The sequence below is a fragment of the Aulonocara sp. 'chitande type north' Nkhata Bay genome, linkage group LG9 (genome assembly GCF_057382095.1).
Source record: "Aulonocara sp. 'chitande type north' Nkhata Bay isolate Kocher_YH1m ecotype deep benthic linkage group LG9, A_spYH_male_GT1.1, whole genome shotgun sequence".
Lineage (NCBI taxonomy): Eukaryota > Metazoa > Chordata > Actinopteri > Cichliformes > Cichlidae > Aulonocara > Aulonocara sp. 'chitande type north' Nkhata Bay.
Window position 1 is genome coordinate 17,367,812 of NC_141352.1, and position 16,467 is coordinate 17,384,278.

Genomic DNA, 16,467 nt, shown 5'->3' on the forward strand with positions numbered 1-16,467 from the left:
GCAGGAGAAACCCTGCGAGATGTTTGAGAATGTTTTGACATTAAGGTTTTAAAAACATCAACACACAAAGATTGACTCATGCCCTACTCCCATGGAGACTCCACCAGGCCTCTCGGGATGGTGATGCTCACAGACAATCCAATGATTTCAACATTCTGCGCTCCTCCACTTATGTAGGTCAGCCACAGCAAAGTGCATATTGATCTCTTAAGCTAAATGATATTGTGATATCTACTGCTTATTGAGAAGAAGGTGCCCTTCGCCTGTTTGGCTTTACCAGAGGAGACAGCAGAGGTCACATGTCTGTGTGGCTGTTCTTCTGCTGCTGTTTGCCCTTTTGTTTGTTAACCTGGTATGGCTCAGCTGTACAATACTGTAGATCTAACAATGCGTAAGGTGCTCATTATTATTTTAGAGGAGCTCCTTCCACAGTCATCGCTAGTGTAATGGAAAGATTACTTAAATAAAACTAAATGTCTAAATAAATAGACATTCATGGAGAGCTTTATGATAAAGGGAGCTTGGCGTTTTCTAATTTGATGCATGACAGGATGTAGTGAGTTGTAGATAAGGGTCTTTGAGTATGCTGTCTTAATTTGTGTGAGTGGGTGAATTGCCTTTTTCCTCTGCCACAATGTGTTTGTGGCTCTGGGTGCTAGCATGTGGTTGGCATCTTTCCCACTGCCCAGGATGGAATCCTTGGCACTGAAGGAGGGAGAGAAAACTTGGATTGAGCAAGCTGCCTGCTGGAGTTGGGTGGGTGGTCCAAAAATATGCAGTGTGAATTGGTCTTGAGAAAGCCATGCATTCACTCTTGTTCTAGGACAGAGGTAAACGCCGCACTTCCACCGCCATCACAGGCCGAGCTAGGGTGGCAGGGAATGATGTGCAGAGCAGCAGCATTTCTCACCCGCTTGTCATAAAGCCAGAGGAATGCGGGGATTGAGTTTCAGGCTTTTCACTTCTGTGCACATTGTGAGAGTCAAACTCTGACCAGTGCGGTTTCTCCTAACCCTCCCATCTCTCTCATCTCTCTGTCGACCTCTTTCTGCTGACTCAGCAGCGTTTCGTCAGTGACCTATAATGTGGTTTTGCGTGCTTTGTCTTTACTGCTTTCCGTGGGCATTGGAATCTCCTTAGCCAACCTGTGTTTTCAATCTGGACTAGAGTTTAGGTATAAAGCAGAAGTACTGTAACCAAATAACAACAGCACTTCAGCTGTTGGGCTTTTATATAATTGAGGAAATAATTAACAAGAATTTGCTGAACTAATCTGCTTCGATTATGATAAGTGTAAAGTAAAAATTGAAAGATTTATTTTTTGTTGTTGTTGAATGTAGAAGAGAGCTTGTGATGAGACCAAACAGCAGATGGGTTTGAGCATAGTCAAAAAATTTGTCTGACTGCTCAAATTATTTCAGCTCTCAATCTAAATCTACTACATGCGGAAGGAGAGAGTAGTAAAAATAAAGCAACACGTATGTTGAGTTTTTCCTCTGTGATGTTTCACTTATGAGTGTTTTTTTGTTTTTGTTTTGTTTTTTACACAAAACCATCTTTTTTTTCTAGATGTTAAGTTTAACAGGCTCACATCATGCAAATACTGACAGCGAGGCTGACAGCCTTAGAGATGTAAACTTAAGTCTTTGTTCAGAGTACTGAAAGTATGCATGCATACCACCATGCAAAAGTGTGGCTCTGACATTTGATTTTGGTAAACAGTGGAGTTTTACCACCTAAGATACAGACGAGAACAATTTTAGGCTAAAGAGATGCAACTTGCTTGTAGGATAAATGCCTGGTTTGGGTTAGCTGTTTGGTAACCTTAACCCATCCAATTCCTACGTCAAAAAACCAAGGTGCAGTTAAAGCCCACACACATCCTTAAAGGCCAGCTCTTATAGTGGCCTTAAGCTGGAACCTGGTTTTGTTTTTGCGAATTTTATAACATTTAAGTGCCTGTTTTTCACAAAAATCTCTAGTCCGGATTTAAGCAAAAAAAAAAAATAGTAATTGAAATTCACATGTGCAAGCATTCAAATGCTTAATAACTTAATAAAATGTTTTCTTTCCTGTCAGAACTGTCAGATATTTGTCGCTCGTGTTTGTATGTGAGTGTGCATGTGTTTGTTTGCATGTTAACGTGCTACCATTCATGCCTGAACTCTAGAGATTTGTGGTTTTGGCACCTGAAGATGTGGGCTGTCAAAACAAAACTCCCTCCCATCTCATCTGGCAGTGGAGTTCAAAACAAAGGCCCTCGCTGGAGAGGAGATTACACAGGAGAGGCTGAGCACTGATGCTACGCCGTGGAAGCCAACTGACAGTATCTTAATTTAACAACTCTTCTAGTGGGGAGAGCTTTCTTTGGTATTAAAAGCAGTGCTGACAGGAAATAATTTCGTATCCTCATAAACTGAATATTTAAATAATATATCACTAATGTTTGGAAAGTTGCCTGGCACTTCAACTTCTTTTTTTCTCATTCCATTTTTTTAAATCAAAAATGTACTTACTTTTTCTTTGGTTATTTAAGAAATTAACCAACAGAGACAAAAAAGACAAATGCCTCCAACAGTTTCACTCATGGCAGTCCATAAAGTCTTTCCTCAGAGATAAAAAGGCAATTATAGTAAACAAAATTCTAAAAGAAATAAAAATCAATTAAAGAAGAACTACATAACCCATGACAAACAGCTACTCTTGCTGTTCTCGGCTTGATTTAAACTATCCTAAACATTTGGAGTCTACAAAAATTTCCAAATGCTTTTATCTGTTAGTTTGTTATTCTTTCAGGTACAAGCTGGGCAACATTTATCTAGTGCACAATAGCCATGTGCACTAAAGGTATAAAACCATTATGCACTAGATAAATGCGCACTAATAAGGACTGAAAGGTATTGTTGGGTCTAGTTAAAATTCTTTTGAAGTCACAGAAAAAAACATTTTGGAATGAGGCCAAACGCAGTAAAACGCTACGTAGACATCGTCGACAAGACCTGCTGAAGTTCAAACTGGGCATCAGGATGGAGGAGGAGGGTGTTTTAAGTGACTTTGAACGTGGCATGGTTGTTGTTGCCAGATGGGCTGCGCTGAGTATTTCAGAAACTGCTGATCTACTGGTATTTTCCCCACACAACCATCTCTAGGGTTTACAACGAATGGTCTAAAAAGAGAAAAAATCCAGTGAGTGGCAGTTCTCTGGGTTAAAATGCTGCTTTGATGCCAGAGGTCAGTGGTGAATGGTCAGACTGCTTCAAGCTGATAGCAAGGCAGCAGTAACTCAACAACCACTGGTTACATGCAACCAAGATTTGCAGAAGAGCACCTCTGAACACACAAGTTGAACTGCAGGGGCAGAAAATCGCACCTACTAAAACTTCTAAGCTATTTTCATTTATAATCTTTTCAATTTAGATTTAATTTGTGCTTCAGTTCTTCAGAAAACATGACACCAGAGTTTAAGTGATCCAGATCTTCAGTCTTTTCAAGCCGTTTAGAGCCTAACATCCAATGTGTGCCCAATAAGGAATATGTAACCCCCCAGCAATCACAAGGCAAGTTTAAGGAACTTAAGCCCTGGCTTTTCTATTTGTCCATCTCTAAGCATCTCTATGTTTTGAAAAGTATGAATTACTGTTGTGTTAGATGATTGTGTGTGGGGGTTTTTTTTTCTTTCTTTTTTTTTTTTTGGCAAATTATGAAACCAGGAAGTGAAACTGTTGAGATCAAGAATCTTTTGTGTGGGTTTTTCCCCGCCACCTGGACACTAAGTTAGTGCATGACATTTACACAAGTTTGAGGATAACCATGCTTGCATTTGAAACCAGGACCTTCTTGCTGTGAGGCAGTGGTGCTACCAACTCAGCTACTACTGACTGCTTCCTGTTAGTAATTTCCACTGAGATAGTCAGTGTGTGCTTTGCCAAGTGTAGGTCAAATAGGTTAGGGTCTACTTGACCTGGCATATACAAGTGTTTCAGTGGGATACAGTGTAAATGGAAGGAATGGTGAGAGAGGAAGAGAAGGGTGCTTTGCGTAGGTCTTTAGTCTGTCTTGTCCAATTACATGTTCCACTATCAGAGCAGCAGCAGTTGTCTTAATCAGGTAATGCTGAGGTTTAAAGTCATCCCCCTAAACATGCTTCACAGATGATTACCGGGCTCATGCTTACAGTGTAGCGTGAAGCAGAAGACAGCATTTGGAACCGTTTCCCTATCCTTGCTACTGTCATAGAACTAAAAACTGAAGCACGTTTATTTAAGCCTTTTGCAGATTCATCAGTCTTTGTGTGTGTTTGCAGTGACTGTTAGCCTGTCACATTGTCTCAGTCTTTGGCTGAGAAAGTGACATAGTTGTGTCAGCTGATCTGCCCTCCCCTCCCCCCCCCCCCGCTAACATGGAGCCTTATCCTGATTCTGCTTCCACTGTACAGCTTCAGGCGCCATGGGAACTAATTCCTTACAAACTGTGACAACCAATAAAAGATGGCAGACCCACCCCCACGCACACACACACAGATATGCAGTCGATATATAGAGAAGTCACAAGACAAGTTCCAGATCATCCTAAAATTTGATACAATTGGCCACAGATTATTCTTTCTGTTCACACCCTTTCTCAACCTCGTGTTCCCGTGGCTCTTTTAGCTACACACACACATGTATCCATGTGCTTCCTCTTGTCACTGTGACTCACCTTTCACATCACACGTTATTAATGTCATTACGGTCGTTATACATTTGCGTTTACTCCCAGTGAGGTCACAGTTGAAGGTGCTAGCTGTTGCTATTTGAGCAACATATGTAAGTGCACCAAACACCGGGCTTCATCTGCACCAGTCTTTTGAATTATTAATGAGCGTATCTCTGTATATGCTGATCTCACTGATCACTGGATTAAAAATCACTGAATTTTTAGTCAAATAGTTTAGATAGCAGGCTCTTTCCTTCTCTCCCCTTTTGTGCTTGCTGCTTGTATTCTTTGTAGCAGTAAATGAAAATCTGTACAAGTTGTTCAGAATGATTATCGTCATCCTACGATGACACATTTATTTCCTGATAAGAATGGTATCCAATGGTGACAATGTCCCACTTCATAAGATATGAGGGGGGGACTCGGTGTTTAAATAAGTATGTGAATGCTCTTTGCGTTTGCGTTTGCGGTCACTAGATCTCAACCCAACACCTCAGGCTGATTCTGTTTAGCTAGCACTCGCCATCAGCATCATCATCATCATCACAACTATTCAAGATCGTAGGAAATCTCAGTTTGGCAAAATGCTGTACACCTTGCAGTTTCTCCTTTGCCTTTCTTTTTACCACAGCGTCTTGACCATATCTTGACATCACAATGGCTTAAAGGACTTAACGGCCAGGTATTTCCATGAGGATAGGCATCAACCTTTTTTGTTTATTTTTATTTTTATTTTTTAATTAAATTGATGGCCATTAGTGCCCTATTCAGAAGGCACATAGCTATAGCTCCATTGGTGCTTAACCCTTGTGTGACCTGGCTCTTATGGTCATGAACTATCTACCCTTTGTCCAATGAAAACCTGATTGGCTGGCTTTGTAGCATTGTTTAGCCCAGCCTCAATGACAAAGTCTTTGACTCAAAATGAACAGTAAGCAGTAAGGGATTGCAACTACTAAGTTTTGGCTTTAGATAACGGCATCAACCAGAGCAAAAATGTTACCAATCAAAATTGCTTTGGTGTGGGGTACCCAGTTTTGGCTTTAGAAATTTCTGCCCTCTGAGTATAATGGAACTTGATGGCACTTGCCTTGTGGTACTCAATGTGCCAAAAAAATACATTTGTCACTTAACAGCAATGTCTTTCCAGGAATCATGACCCGGTTCCTACAAACTAAGGCTATGAACTAAGGCTTGTCTGAGGTCTGATATATCTCTGAGTACAATAGTTTTCAAACTGTGCAATGTTCAATAGTCTGTCTTGCTGTTAAGGTTCAACAATACAATATTATCATGATACTGCTGAAAAAAAGCAACATGGACACTAAAACCTGTTATAAATGTTACCGTAAGACAGAGTCAGACTGCTGTCAGTCTGCGATTAAATGGGATCAAGTTGGCAATTACATGCAATCTGTTTCTGATAGTACAGAAACTGTGACAAGTTGTCGATAATCATATATCTGTTGCTGTGTGCATAGACAGCAGATTATTTACGGATGAGAAGTAAAAAAGAGCCGCCAGGTGCTAAAAAAATAAACCTTAGACTCAAACGTTAGAATAGGCTTTTCCCCGCAGCACGCCATGTAATAAATACTCAAAAAGAAAACGGCGGCCGTTACAACTTATGTCTAAAAATGTATAGTTTCATGCATCGGTTAAAACACTCGACTCCAGGTACACGATGCGCAGCTGGAAACACTTCCCGCAAGTCGAGCTGCCCGAGATTACAGAAAATGTTACATTTTTGTGATTTATATTGTTGTCGGGACGATAGAATTGTTATATCGGGATATGAGATTTTGTTCATATCGCACAGCCCTAAGTGGGCACCAAAAATCAAGGAACACACTAACAATAACAATATCTATTTATTTTATTCCTGTACTCTTCATTTTTCTGCCGTAATGATTTCCCAACCCCAGGACTAATAAAGGGAATTTTATCTCGTCTTATCTTATCTTGTCAATTAGCACCGCACTTATCTACATGGATAATGAGCACTACAAGCCAAATGTAAAGTACACCATAACTGGCTCCTTAGAAATGCTGATTAGGTCTTGAATAGCATATCTGAAGAGCCTGTGGCAGAGTATGCATCACAGCAGAGCAAACTAATGTCAGGATATAACACAGCGGTAACATGCTGCCTCTCTAGTAAGCCCCTCTTCCAGTGTGGTCGACTCCCAACTTCACTAACTAAAAATGTAGTGGGTGATTGTAGTCCCTGATTTAGTGAGATCCACATAGCAGCATCAGCTCTCCATCTGATGTGTCATATCAGAGAGTGGAGTGCAAGTCTCACGCACACATTTGATTCCACCTTATAGCTGTGTAAACCTGGAAGTAAACGCTATTGATAAAATAGTAGTTCATAGTTCCCTCATAGTTTGTAGCTTCTCTTTCATTCAGCTGGGATTTTTGCTGCGTATAATGAAACTGTCTTTTATCAGTTAACTGTTTAATTGGCTGAAGTCTGTTTAAGGGGAACCTGAACTTCTGACCTCATGATCTTTGACCTCTTTCTAAATGCCAACAGATGGTTGGACTGAGGCCATACAGAGCGCAGTGACAGGTTTTGAGGTTTGTGTGACCAGCACTGTTAGTGAGTCTGCAACTTTGTGACTTCTAGTACTGAGGTTTTGTGGCCTTTTTAGTAGCAAGCGTCTTTTGTGTGTCTGTGTCTTACTGGATAAATGTTAGTACATAACTCAGTTAATGTTGCGGCTTAAGCACAGTGGTAGCTTGGCTTGACAGTGTTGTGTGTGTGTGTGTGTGTGTTTGGTTTTTTGTTGTTGTTGTTTTTGCAATCACAACATGAAGGTTCCATGGATCTAAAGGGACGCCGCCTTTTTCTTAGGGGCAGCTCTGCTCAGTTTTAATTACATAATTTGTATGCTTGTGTCTTGCATATTTCTGCTATGACTCTTGATCCTAGTCTGCGATGACACCGGTAATGTCACCACCGGGTTCCCTGTGTCACAGGAACTATTGATATTGTTAGATGAGATTGGAGAGATGCTACCTGCCAGTTAAAGTGATGTAATGGGAAGGATGCTTCAGCATTACTCGTAACCCACCCTTTTCCCCCCTGTGGTGCATCATAGCAATAACTCCTCATGATCCAAACAACAGATCCGTGAGATCCATTTTATTTTTGATTATAGCTTCTGACATGTATTGATCCAGTTGAGCATGTACAGAATATTAATGTTAAAGCAACTCTATAGTGTTTTCGCGCTCAGCCCACAGATTAAGGGTTTTTTGTGAGTTCGCATGTGATCGCATTAGTGAAAATTCCTCCAGAGGATGAAAACTAAGAGCCACTAGAAAGAGGAAATGAAAGGTGGAGCTGATAAATACAGTAATACTGACATTTTTCTTTAAATGAAATTGACTGTAGCAGTTTTTCCAGACATGTGAGCTAATTCGTGCAGATTGACAGTAATTGTTAATTTATTTTTGTCTTTAAAGTATTTGGTAACCCTTCCCTGACTCCTCTTAGATGCCAGGTATTGAAGTGTGTCGTGTGCAGCAGTTGAGAATGCCAAATATCACCTTTCCACATGGCTTCTAGCCGTGCAGTTGTGTAGCGTTCACGAGAGGAATCAGTTTACTCTTATGTCAGCACATGACATCACATGAGTGAATTCCTTCGGCTGACTCACTTGGCACCTTCATGCAGAAGGACGACTGCGTGAGGCTACTGAAGCCTTTCATTTACTCCCCACCCCCCCACCCCCCAGTGTAGCCAAATAACTTGGCAGAGTCCTTTTTAAAGTTACCATTGCATTTTATAATTACCCAAGTGGGAATATCATTTAAAATTGAAACCTTTTTTTCTGGATCTAATTAATTGTATGCCATGATTAAAAAGGTGCTCACTGTCTTCCACGATGTAATAGGCTTCACAATCCCCAAGGATATTATAAGACTGCAGACGACTAACTTGCAGTTTCACACTAACTTAATGTAAACTGTTAATGCTACAGTTGCAAGAAAATAAGGCCAGGCTTTCTGCTTCGTGATATGTCTTCACTTTACAACATGCAGATGTTGCATTATTGACTTAGAACATGTTCTAATATACCACAGTTACAGATTTAATTTATTTTTGTCCTGAGTTGTGCTGATTCACACTGTGGACTGTGGACCCCAATTCTGCTGTTATTTCTTTCATCAGGGAGAAGTGGATGATGCATAAAGGTTTCCTAGCATTAACGTCTTGCAGCAATGGCCTGAGGGACTCTCTGGACTGAAGCCAAGGTGAGAAGCAAAGCCAAAGCCAATTCTTGTTTAACGCAACTCTGCTGTGCAACATGGCAAATAAGCACTCCTCTCCAAACACAGAGAGACCAGATGTACTGATGATGCAAGGCTCAAACCTTCTTTTTTTTTCTTCAATCCTTAATAAGTTATGGGGGGGGGAGTTTAGATTTGTCTTCAAGCTTGTCTGAAAACAATCTTGCATGTCTTCTTCAGCACCTTGTTCATGTGTTCTATTATCTCCAGCTTCTTAGATCAGTTTTGTAGTTTTAAGAGAGGAGCAGCTACACAGTGAAGATTTTCGTTACAGGTTAGAGCTCCCTTTGGAGGGATCAGTCTGCCTGATGCAGATATTACTGGGAGATCGAGGCCTTCTTAACCGTCTCTCCTGATCTACCACAGCTCTTGCCTGGCCCCTTTCTTTGTGTTTAACCCTTTAAGACCTAGCATAGAACCAAGTCCGCCAGAGCTTACTTTATATTTTTACATGCTGTAGTGCCATTTTTTGGGAGCATTTCAAGTTGCTATACATCAATACAACCATTATAGCCCAATTTTAATTATATGTATGCATTAAGTCCATAGTAACTACATAAATTGCAAAAAAGTGCAATAAACTATAAAAAAATTGAAAATCGTTTTTGTTTTTTTACATATACTTCTACTTGGAGAAATTTAATGGGTTTATCCCTCAAAACTTTAAATACAAAAAAGTTGCAAAAAATAGTTTACAACAACAGGAAATTTATTTTGAGTGTCTTCATAGTTTTATTTTTGAGATACACCAATTATTAAATACTGCAGAAAAAACAAACCTATGATGCAAATTTGCAAAAAAACAGCATGTGCATCAAAATAAACTATTTAAAGCAGTGCAATTTGAGTTCTAAGCATCCCAGAAACTATTCAGAAAAGCATAAAGTCAAACATAACTTTTAAAAACATCAGTATGGGCTTTTAAGGCCTACAAGTAAAAAAAACCACATTTTCCGTGAAAATGACGTCACTTCCAGTTTCGGGCAGGTCATGTCGGACATGCGATCGTTCGCGCTGACGTCTATTTCAATGTAGGAAGTTTTACGAACAGCTGATCGGATCGGCAAAGCGTGTTTCTGGAATATTATGTTTTTGTTCCTGCAAGCACTTTTTATGCAATTTTTGCAAAGCTATATGTGGAAGGAAACCGTGACCTAGGACAAGCTGATGGCATAAGATGTAAGTACAACTCCTCCGGTTTCATATGCAAAAAAAACTATTGCACTAGCTTACATGGTTCCGGTTCTATGTGGGATTTAAAAATAGTTCTGCAAAACGGAGCGTGCCCGCTCCGACCGGCTTTAAAGGCTTAACAGTGTCCAGATTCAGCTGTTCTTGCAAGTGAGAGACCTTTTCAACCATTTTGTGTGTGAGGGGAGAGAATGTTGATGTTGATGAGGTCCGCCCCGAGTTCCTGAAGGCTCTGGACGTTGTAGGGCTGTCCTGGTTGACACGCCTCTGCAATGTTGCGTGGAGATCAGGGGCAGTACCTGTGGACTGGCAGACCGGGGTGGTGGTCCCCATCTTTAAGAAGTGGGACCGGAGGGTGTGTTCCAACTACAGGGGGATCACACTCCTCAGCCTCCCTGGGAAAGTCTATGCCAGGGTGCTGGAAAGGAGAGTTCGTCCATTAGTCGAACCTCGGATACAGGAGGAACAATGCGGTTTTCGTCCTGGTCGCGGAACACTGGACCAGCTCTTTATCCTCTCCAGGATACTTGAGGGTGCATGGGAGTTTGCCCAACCAGTCTACATGTGTTTTGTGGACTTGGAGAAGGCATTCGCCTGTGTCCCTCGGGGTGTCCTGTGGGAGGTGTTGCGGGAATATGGAGTGTCTGGCCCATTGCTACGGGCCATTCGATCCCTATACAACCGTTGCAAGAGCTTGGTTCGCATTGCCGGCAATAAGTCGGACTCGTTCCCGGTGGGTGATGGGCTCCGCCAGGGCTGCCCTTTGTCTCCGGTTCTGTTCATAATTTTTATGGACAGAATTTCTAGGCGCAGCCAAGTGGCGGAGGGCTTTCGCTTTGGTGGCCTCAGAATCTCATCTCTGATTTTTGCAGATGATGTGGTTCTGTTGGCTTCATCGGGTGAGGGCCTCCAGCTCGCACTGGAACGGTTCGCAGCCGAGTGTGAAGCAGCGGGAATGAGGATCAGCACCTCCAAATCTGAGGCCATGATTCTCAGCCGGAAAAGGGTGGAGTGCCCACTCCGGGTCGGGGATGTGTTCCTGCCCCAAGTGGAGGAGTTCAAGTATCTCGGGGTCTTGTTCGCGAGTGATGGGAGAAGGGAGCCGGAGATCGACAGACGGATTGGGGCTGCAGCTGCAGTAATGCGGACACTGCACCGGTCCGTCGTGGTGAAGAGGGAGCTGAGTGTAAAAGCGAAGCTCTCAATTTACCGGTCTGTCTACGTCCCTACCCTCACCTATGGCCACGAGCTGTGGGTAGTGACCGAAAGAACGAGATCGCAGATACAAGCGGCAGAAATGAGCTTCCTCCGAAGGGTGGCTGGCCTCTCCCTTAGAGATGGGGTGAGAAGTTCGGCCATCCGGGAGGGGCTCAGAGTAGAGCAGCTGCTGCTCCACATCGAAAGGAGCCAGCTGAGGTGGTTCGGGCATCTGACAAGGATGCCCCCTGGGCGCCTCCTGGGTGAGGTGTTCCAGGCATGTCCCACCGGGAGGAGGCCCCGGGGCAGACCCAGGACACGCTGGAGAGATTATATCTCTCGGCTGGCCTGGGAACGCCCTGGTATTCCCCCGGATAAGCTGGAGGAGGTGGCTGGGGAGAGGGAGGTCTGGGCCTCTTTGCTTAGGCTGCTGCCCCCGCGACCCGGCCCCGGATAAAGCGGATGAAGATGGATGGATGGATGGATGGATGGGAAAGAATGTTTTACTCTTGGAACCAGTACTACTACTACTAAGTTTCTGTTATTTTAAAGGTTACATTTCAGTTGGGGCCTGGGATTATTGTATTGCTCACTGTTCTTACACCATTTTCTGAGGGGATTCATCATCATAATAGTTTGCATAAGATGGCATGGTTTTGGTTGCTGTTGCTAAAACTGGATTTTCTTCTTCATGTTCTGAGTTTTGTTGTATTTTTGATGCAGCCTGCACTTGTTTAACGTAGCTACACTCTAAGTGTGTCTGTGTGGCTTGAATGCGCTGCCACGTGCTGATCCACAGTGGCACAGTGAATATTTAAAAAAAAAAAAAAAAGATGGTATGCAGTTCTCAGCACCGCACAGTACAGTTGCAAAATAAAGTTTGAGCTGTTGGAGTGCTCTGTTTTGTTCTCATCTACATCCAAGTCATAGTTTTAGACACACAATCAGACTAAACTATTAACATGAAACTCTAACTTTAGTAACTCCTTTCCTGCAGATACTTATTGCACAATTATTAGGAGGAATTTTAGACTGTTCCTGTTCCTTTTATACTTGAGTATTTGAGTGTTTTGTTTTGGGGTTGTTGTTTTTTTTGTTTGTTTGTGTGTTTTTTTTTATTTTTATTGAATAGACCTTTCTGTCTTGCCAAAGCATCTTAGTTCAGTTAAGGTCAGTACTCTTCAATTCGGCCTTTCAAAAACCTGAATTTTATCCTTTTTAAACTTGTTCCACTCCTATGACAATGATGACTACATGACTTGTAGACATTCTTGGTGTCTTTTTTACTTCATGAATGCCAAAGTAATTAGAAATGCTTTTCTAACCTTTCTTAAATTTTATGCCACTTCCTCTGAGATCATTTGAAAATTCTGAGCGGTTGGTGGGAATTGTGCCTCAATCTTAAGACATGACATAAAAAATGGCTTAATCTAGAGGGAGGGGAACCTTCTGCAAGTCACACTTTCAGTAGCATCTCCTTGATTGGAACACCTGACTCTAGGGGGATTCATTAAAACAGAGATTTACGCACTTTCAGTACTTTCATCAGTGCATTTCTACAGTTGTGGTTTAGATGAAGATCAGGCTACATTTTATTGACCTTTGTAGAAACCGTGGTAATTCCTTTAGTACTGCCATATACAGCTGCAAGTAAATAATCAAGCAACTGATACTTCAAAGATCAGCTCATAGTTTCCCTACTTCCAGCTTCTTCCGTAATCGGATTTGTGCAGTGATATCTGAATCTCCTTTCTGGCATTGCTGTCAGCCACAGATGAATTGTTGACTGGATTGTTGTGGGGAGTCGCTTACTTATACCAGTTAATCAATTTCACCATCCCTCGATAGCTGACACTTCACTTCACCTATCTGACCAATCTTGTGTGTTTCTCGGACAGCCAGAAGCCAGCACTCTGTGCTTATTATACCGACAGACCTCTGCTTCGCATCCTGCGACATCCTGAAGTGACTGCCAGCGTTAAAAGATTGATGAGCGTGATCAGCTTTCAGTAAATGGGGACTGGGCTCTTGGTTGCACTCGGGCACTTTAGAGCCATTACCTTGCAGTGATTCTAGAGCGGACAAATGCTTGAGTGGGACTTGGTAGCAGGCAAATATCCTACCTCTCTGTTGATTTAATCAGCAGTGGTCTGTTTGTGTGTTTGTGTCTAATTTTTTGGACACATGTAATTTGAATAAAGAATTTACTTTGTTTACTGGCTAACCCTCATAACAATGGTTGTTTAAATGTCATGGTAAGCGTATAGGTGGGTAAGTGATTATGTTTTTGAGGAGAGAACTGAAAGTTAACCTTTGTTGCAGATTTGAACCACTCATTTGAACCACTAAACACAAGCCATTACACTCTGCAAACCTTCTCTTAAATGGGGAAAAAACAAAACAAAAGCCAAGACAAAACAAAACGTGCTGTGTTGCTGTCCCCTCTGTTCATTTACTGACTCTGAATTATTGTAATCACAGTTCACCATTGATTCCTCTACATCAGGGGTGCTCACACTTTTTCCGCATGTGAGCTACTTATAAAATGACCAAGTCAACATGATCTACCCACTACAAAAATCCAAAACATATACTTATTTATAAATATATTGAGGATTCTTTATATCTACAATGTATATACATGCATAACCGCAATATCCAATATTTCACAACACAATTAACAATGTAAATTTTTTGTCATTACCTGAGTTTACTCTGATGACTTGCACTGAATTGAATCAGCCAGGGATGCATAGTCCGGAGAGTAGCTGCTGACGGCCAGCCTCAAACACACTTCCAAATGTTCATCAGTCATGGTGGAACGGTACTTGGACTTAATGATGTTCATGTGGGAAAATGATGACTCACATAAATAAGTGGAGCCGAATAATGCAGTCAAAGAGGCAGCACATTTCCTCATGTTGGGGTACTTTACTTCTGTGAGTAAGTTCCAGAACTGTCCATGATCTCTGGACTTCAGCTCAATGTCGGCTTGTAGTGTCAAAATCTCATCTTCCACTGCAGAAGAGTTCAGGTGAAATAGTTTTGCAATTTTTGATGCGAGTGAATCGACATCAGCATCTTCCCGAAAAGGATAGCACATGAAGGTAGCGACTGGCTCGAGCAAAGAAAAGTCTTGAAAGCGTTTGTCAAACTCTGACAGACAATTGTCAATCTGCTCTGTGTAGCGTGCACTGTCAAGTTGCAAACAGGCCATCCCTTGCATCTCCAGCTCTGACGCCAGGTTTTGAAAGTTTATCAAATCATGGCGCTGCAGCTTTAAAGAGAGATGTTGCATCTTTCGTTTGAAAGCATTAACTGAGCTGATCATGTTGATCACTGTTTTGTCTTTTCCTTGCAGCTGTAGATTAAGGTCATTCAACATGTTTGTCAGATCGGTTAAAAATGCCAAGTCTAACAGCCACTGACCGTCATTAAGTTGCATGTATTCTGCTTGTCCAGCTACACGGAAAAACTCCTTAATCTCCGGACAGAGCTCTCGAAATCTTTGCAGGAATTTCCCTCGACTAAGCCACCTCACGTCAGTGTGTAGCAACAACTCAGAGTGGTCGCAGTCAGCCTTCTCCAGATGTGCACGAAATAACCGTCTTTGAAGAGATCTGGCGCGAATAGAACAGGCGATCTTTGTTGCAACATTCATGATCTCCTTCATGTTGAGCATTTTAGCTCATAACGCTTGTTGGTGGATTATGCAATGGTAATTTAGGAAGTCCGGGAAAGCATCGTCCTGCCTGCACTTGGCAATAAATCCATTCAAGCGGCCAACCATTGCGGGTGCTCCATCTGTGGTAATAGACACCAATTTGTACACTGGGAGCTGGGTTTTCTCGATAAAGTTTTTGAACGACTGAAATATGTCCTCTCCTCGCGTCTGTTCTTTCATGGGCAGGACTGTTAATAGCTCTTCTTTTGCAGTGATATCAGTAAACACCATACGAATGAAAATGCACACCTGGGCTGTGTCACTCACGTCCGTAGATTCGTCCAACTGCAGTGAGAAACACTGGCAATCTCCGATGTCCTTCCAAAGTTGCTGGGTTAAATCCTCCGCCATGGCTTCACAGCGCCGTGTAACTGTACTTCTTGACAGCTGGAGAGCTTTGATCGAAGATGTTATTTCTGCCTTATTTTTAAAGTCTCGGAACAATGAGTCAGCTGCTTCAACGAATGCCTCTTTTACCATCTCTCCATCTTGAAAAGACTTCTTGTTTTTAACGATGATGTGACTCACCCGGAACGATGCTTCGGTGGCGGCTTTCGCTTTTGAAGTTTGTTGTGTGAAAAATGACTGCTGTCCGGACAACTGGGATTTTAGTTCCTTCACCTTTTTCTTTCTTAGCTCGCTTTTCGGCGGGAATGTAGTGTCGTATTTTCCGTGAACAGTTCGAAAATGCCGCTCCACATTTCCCTTCTTTGGCATTGCGATGGCAGCCTGGCAGATGAGGCAAACGCACTTCGAAAATGACATCGTGAAAAAAAAGTCTTCCTCCCATTCCGTATGAAAGTGATACGTTTTTGTCTTCTTACTTGGTCCAGCTCCCTCACTCATTTTTAACCCTTTCTTAGGTTTAGAAAAAACCGAGAGCTAAAAACTCGCTGACTAGCTTGTCAGTTTTACTACACTTCGCGCCGCTGTTTGCACATGCGCAGCGACCTAAGCGTCAGAAAAAAATCCGATGTCATCTGACTGGCTTCCCTGTATCAATCAAGTGACGGGATGGATGATAGGCTGGCATCTATTTTTTTTAATGCCATGCGATCTACCAATACTACCTTTGCGATCGACTGGTCGATCGCGATCGACGTATTGAGCACCCCTGCTCTACATGGAATATATCTACAGGGAAATACCCATCACTCAAGCGCCATTGTCATATTGCTCCAAAACACTAAATCCATCACCACATACATCCCTCCATCTCTTTTTGCCTCTTTCTCAGCCCAAGCCTAATATCACATCTGGTTTAAGGTAATAGCAGCTGTCAGCAGTTCACTGCAGACCCCACCCCACTGGGTATTTTGCTGATATTTATATTGTTTTTAAGACAAACGCATTTGTCT

At 42.2% G+C, this 16,467-nt stretch overlaps 2 protein-coding genes across 7 annotated transcripts in view; one reads left to right on the forward strand and one right to left on the reverse strand.

Moving 5' to 3' along the window:
* Window positions 1-16,467, forward strand: part of ncoa2 (nuclear receptor coactivator 2) — a 63,955-nt gene that overhangs the window by 9,078 nt on the left and 38,410 nt on the right. For 5 of the 6 annotated variants that reach the window (XM_086306157.1, XM_086306156.1, XM_086306160.1 and 2 more), the window contains exon 2: window positions 8,879-8,961. The exons of the other annotated variant lie outside the window; for it this stretch is intronic. The gene's annotated coding sequence lies outside the window, so the exon portion shown is untranslated. The remainder of the gene's footprint in view (window positions 1-8,878; window positions 8,962-16,467) is intronic. 6 annotated transcript variants of the gene reach the window in all.
* LOC147321936 (zinc finger BED domain-containing protein 5-like) lies at window positions 15,074-15,826 on the reverse strand. Its single transcript, XM_086305028.1, has one exon. It carries the CDS (start codon window positions 15,824-15,826, stop codon window positions 15,074-15,076), a length of 753 nt encoding a protein of 250 aa, XP_086161154.1.

Coding starts and splice junctions, on each gene's coding strand:
- LOC147321936 (XM_086305028.1), bottom strand. CDS start 15,826: ATGCCAAAGAAGGGAAATGTGGAGCGGCATTTTCGAACTGTTCACGGA.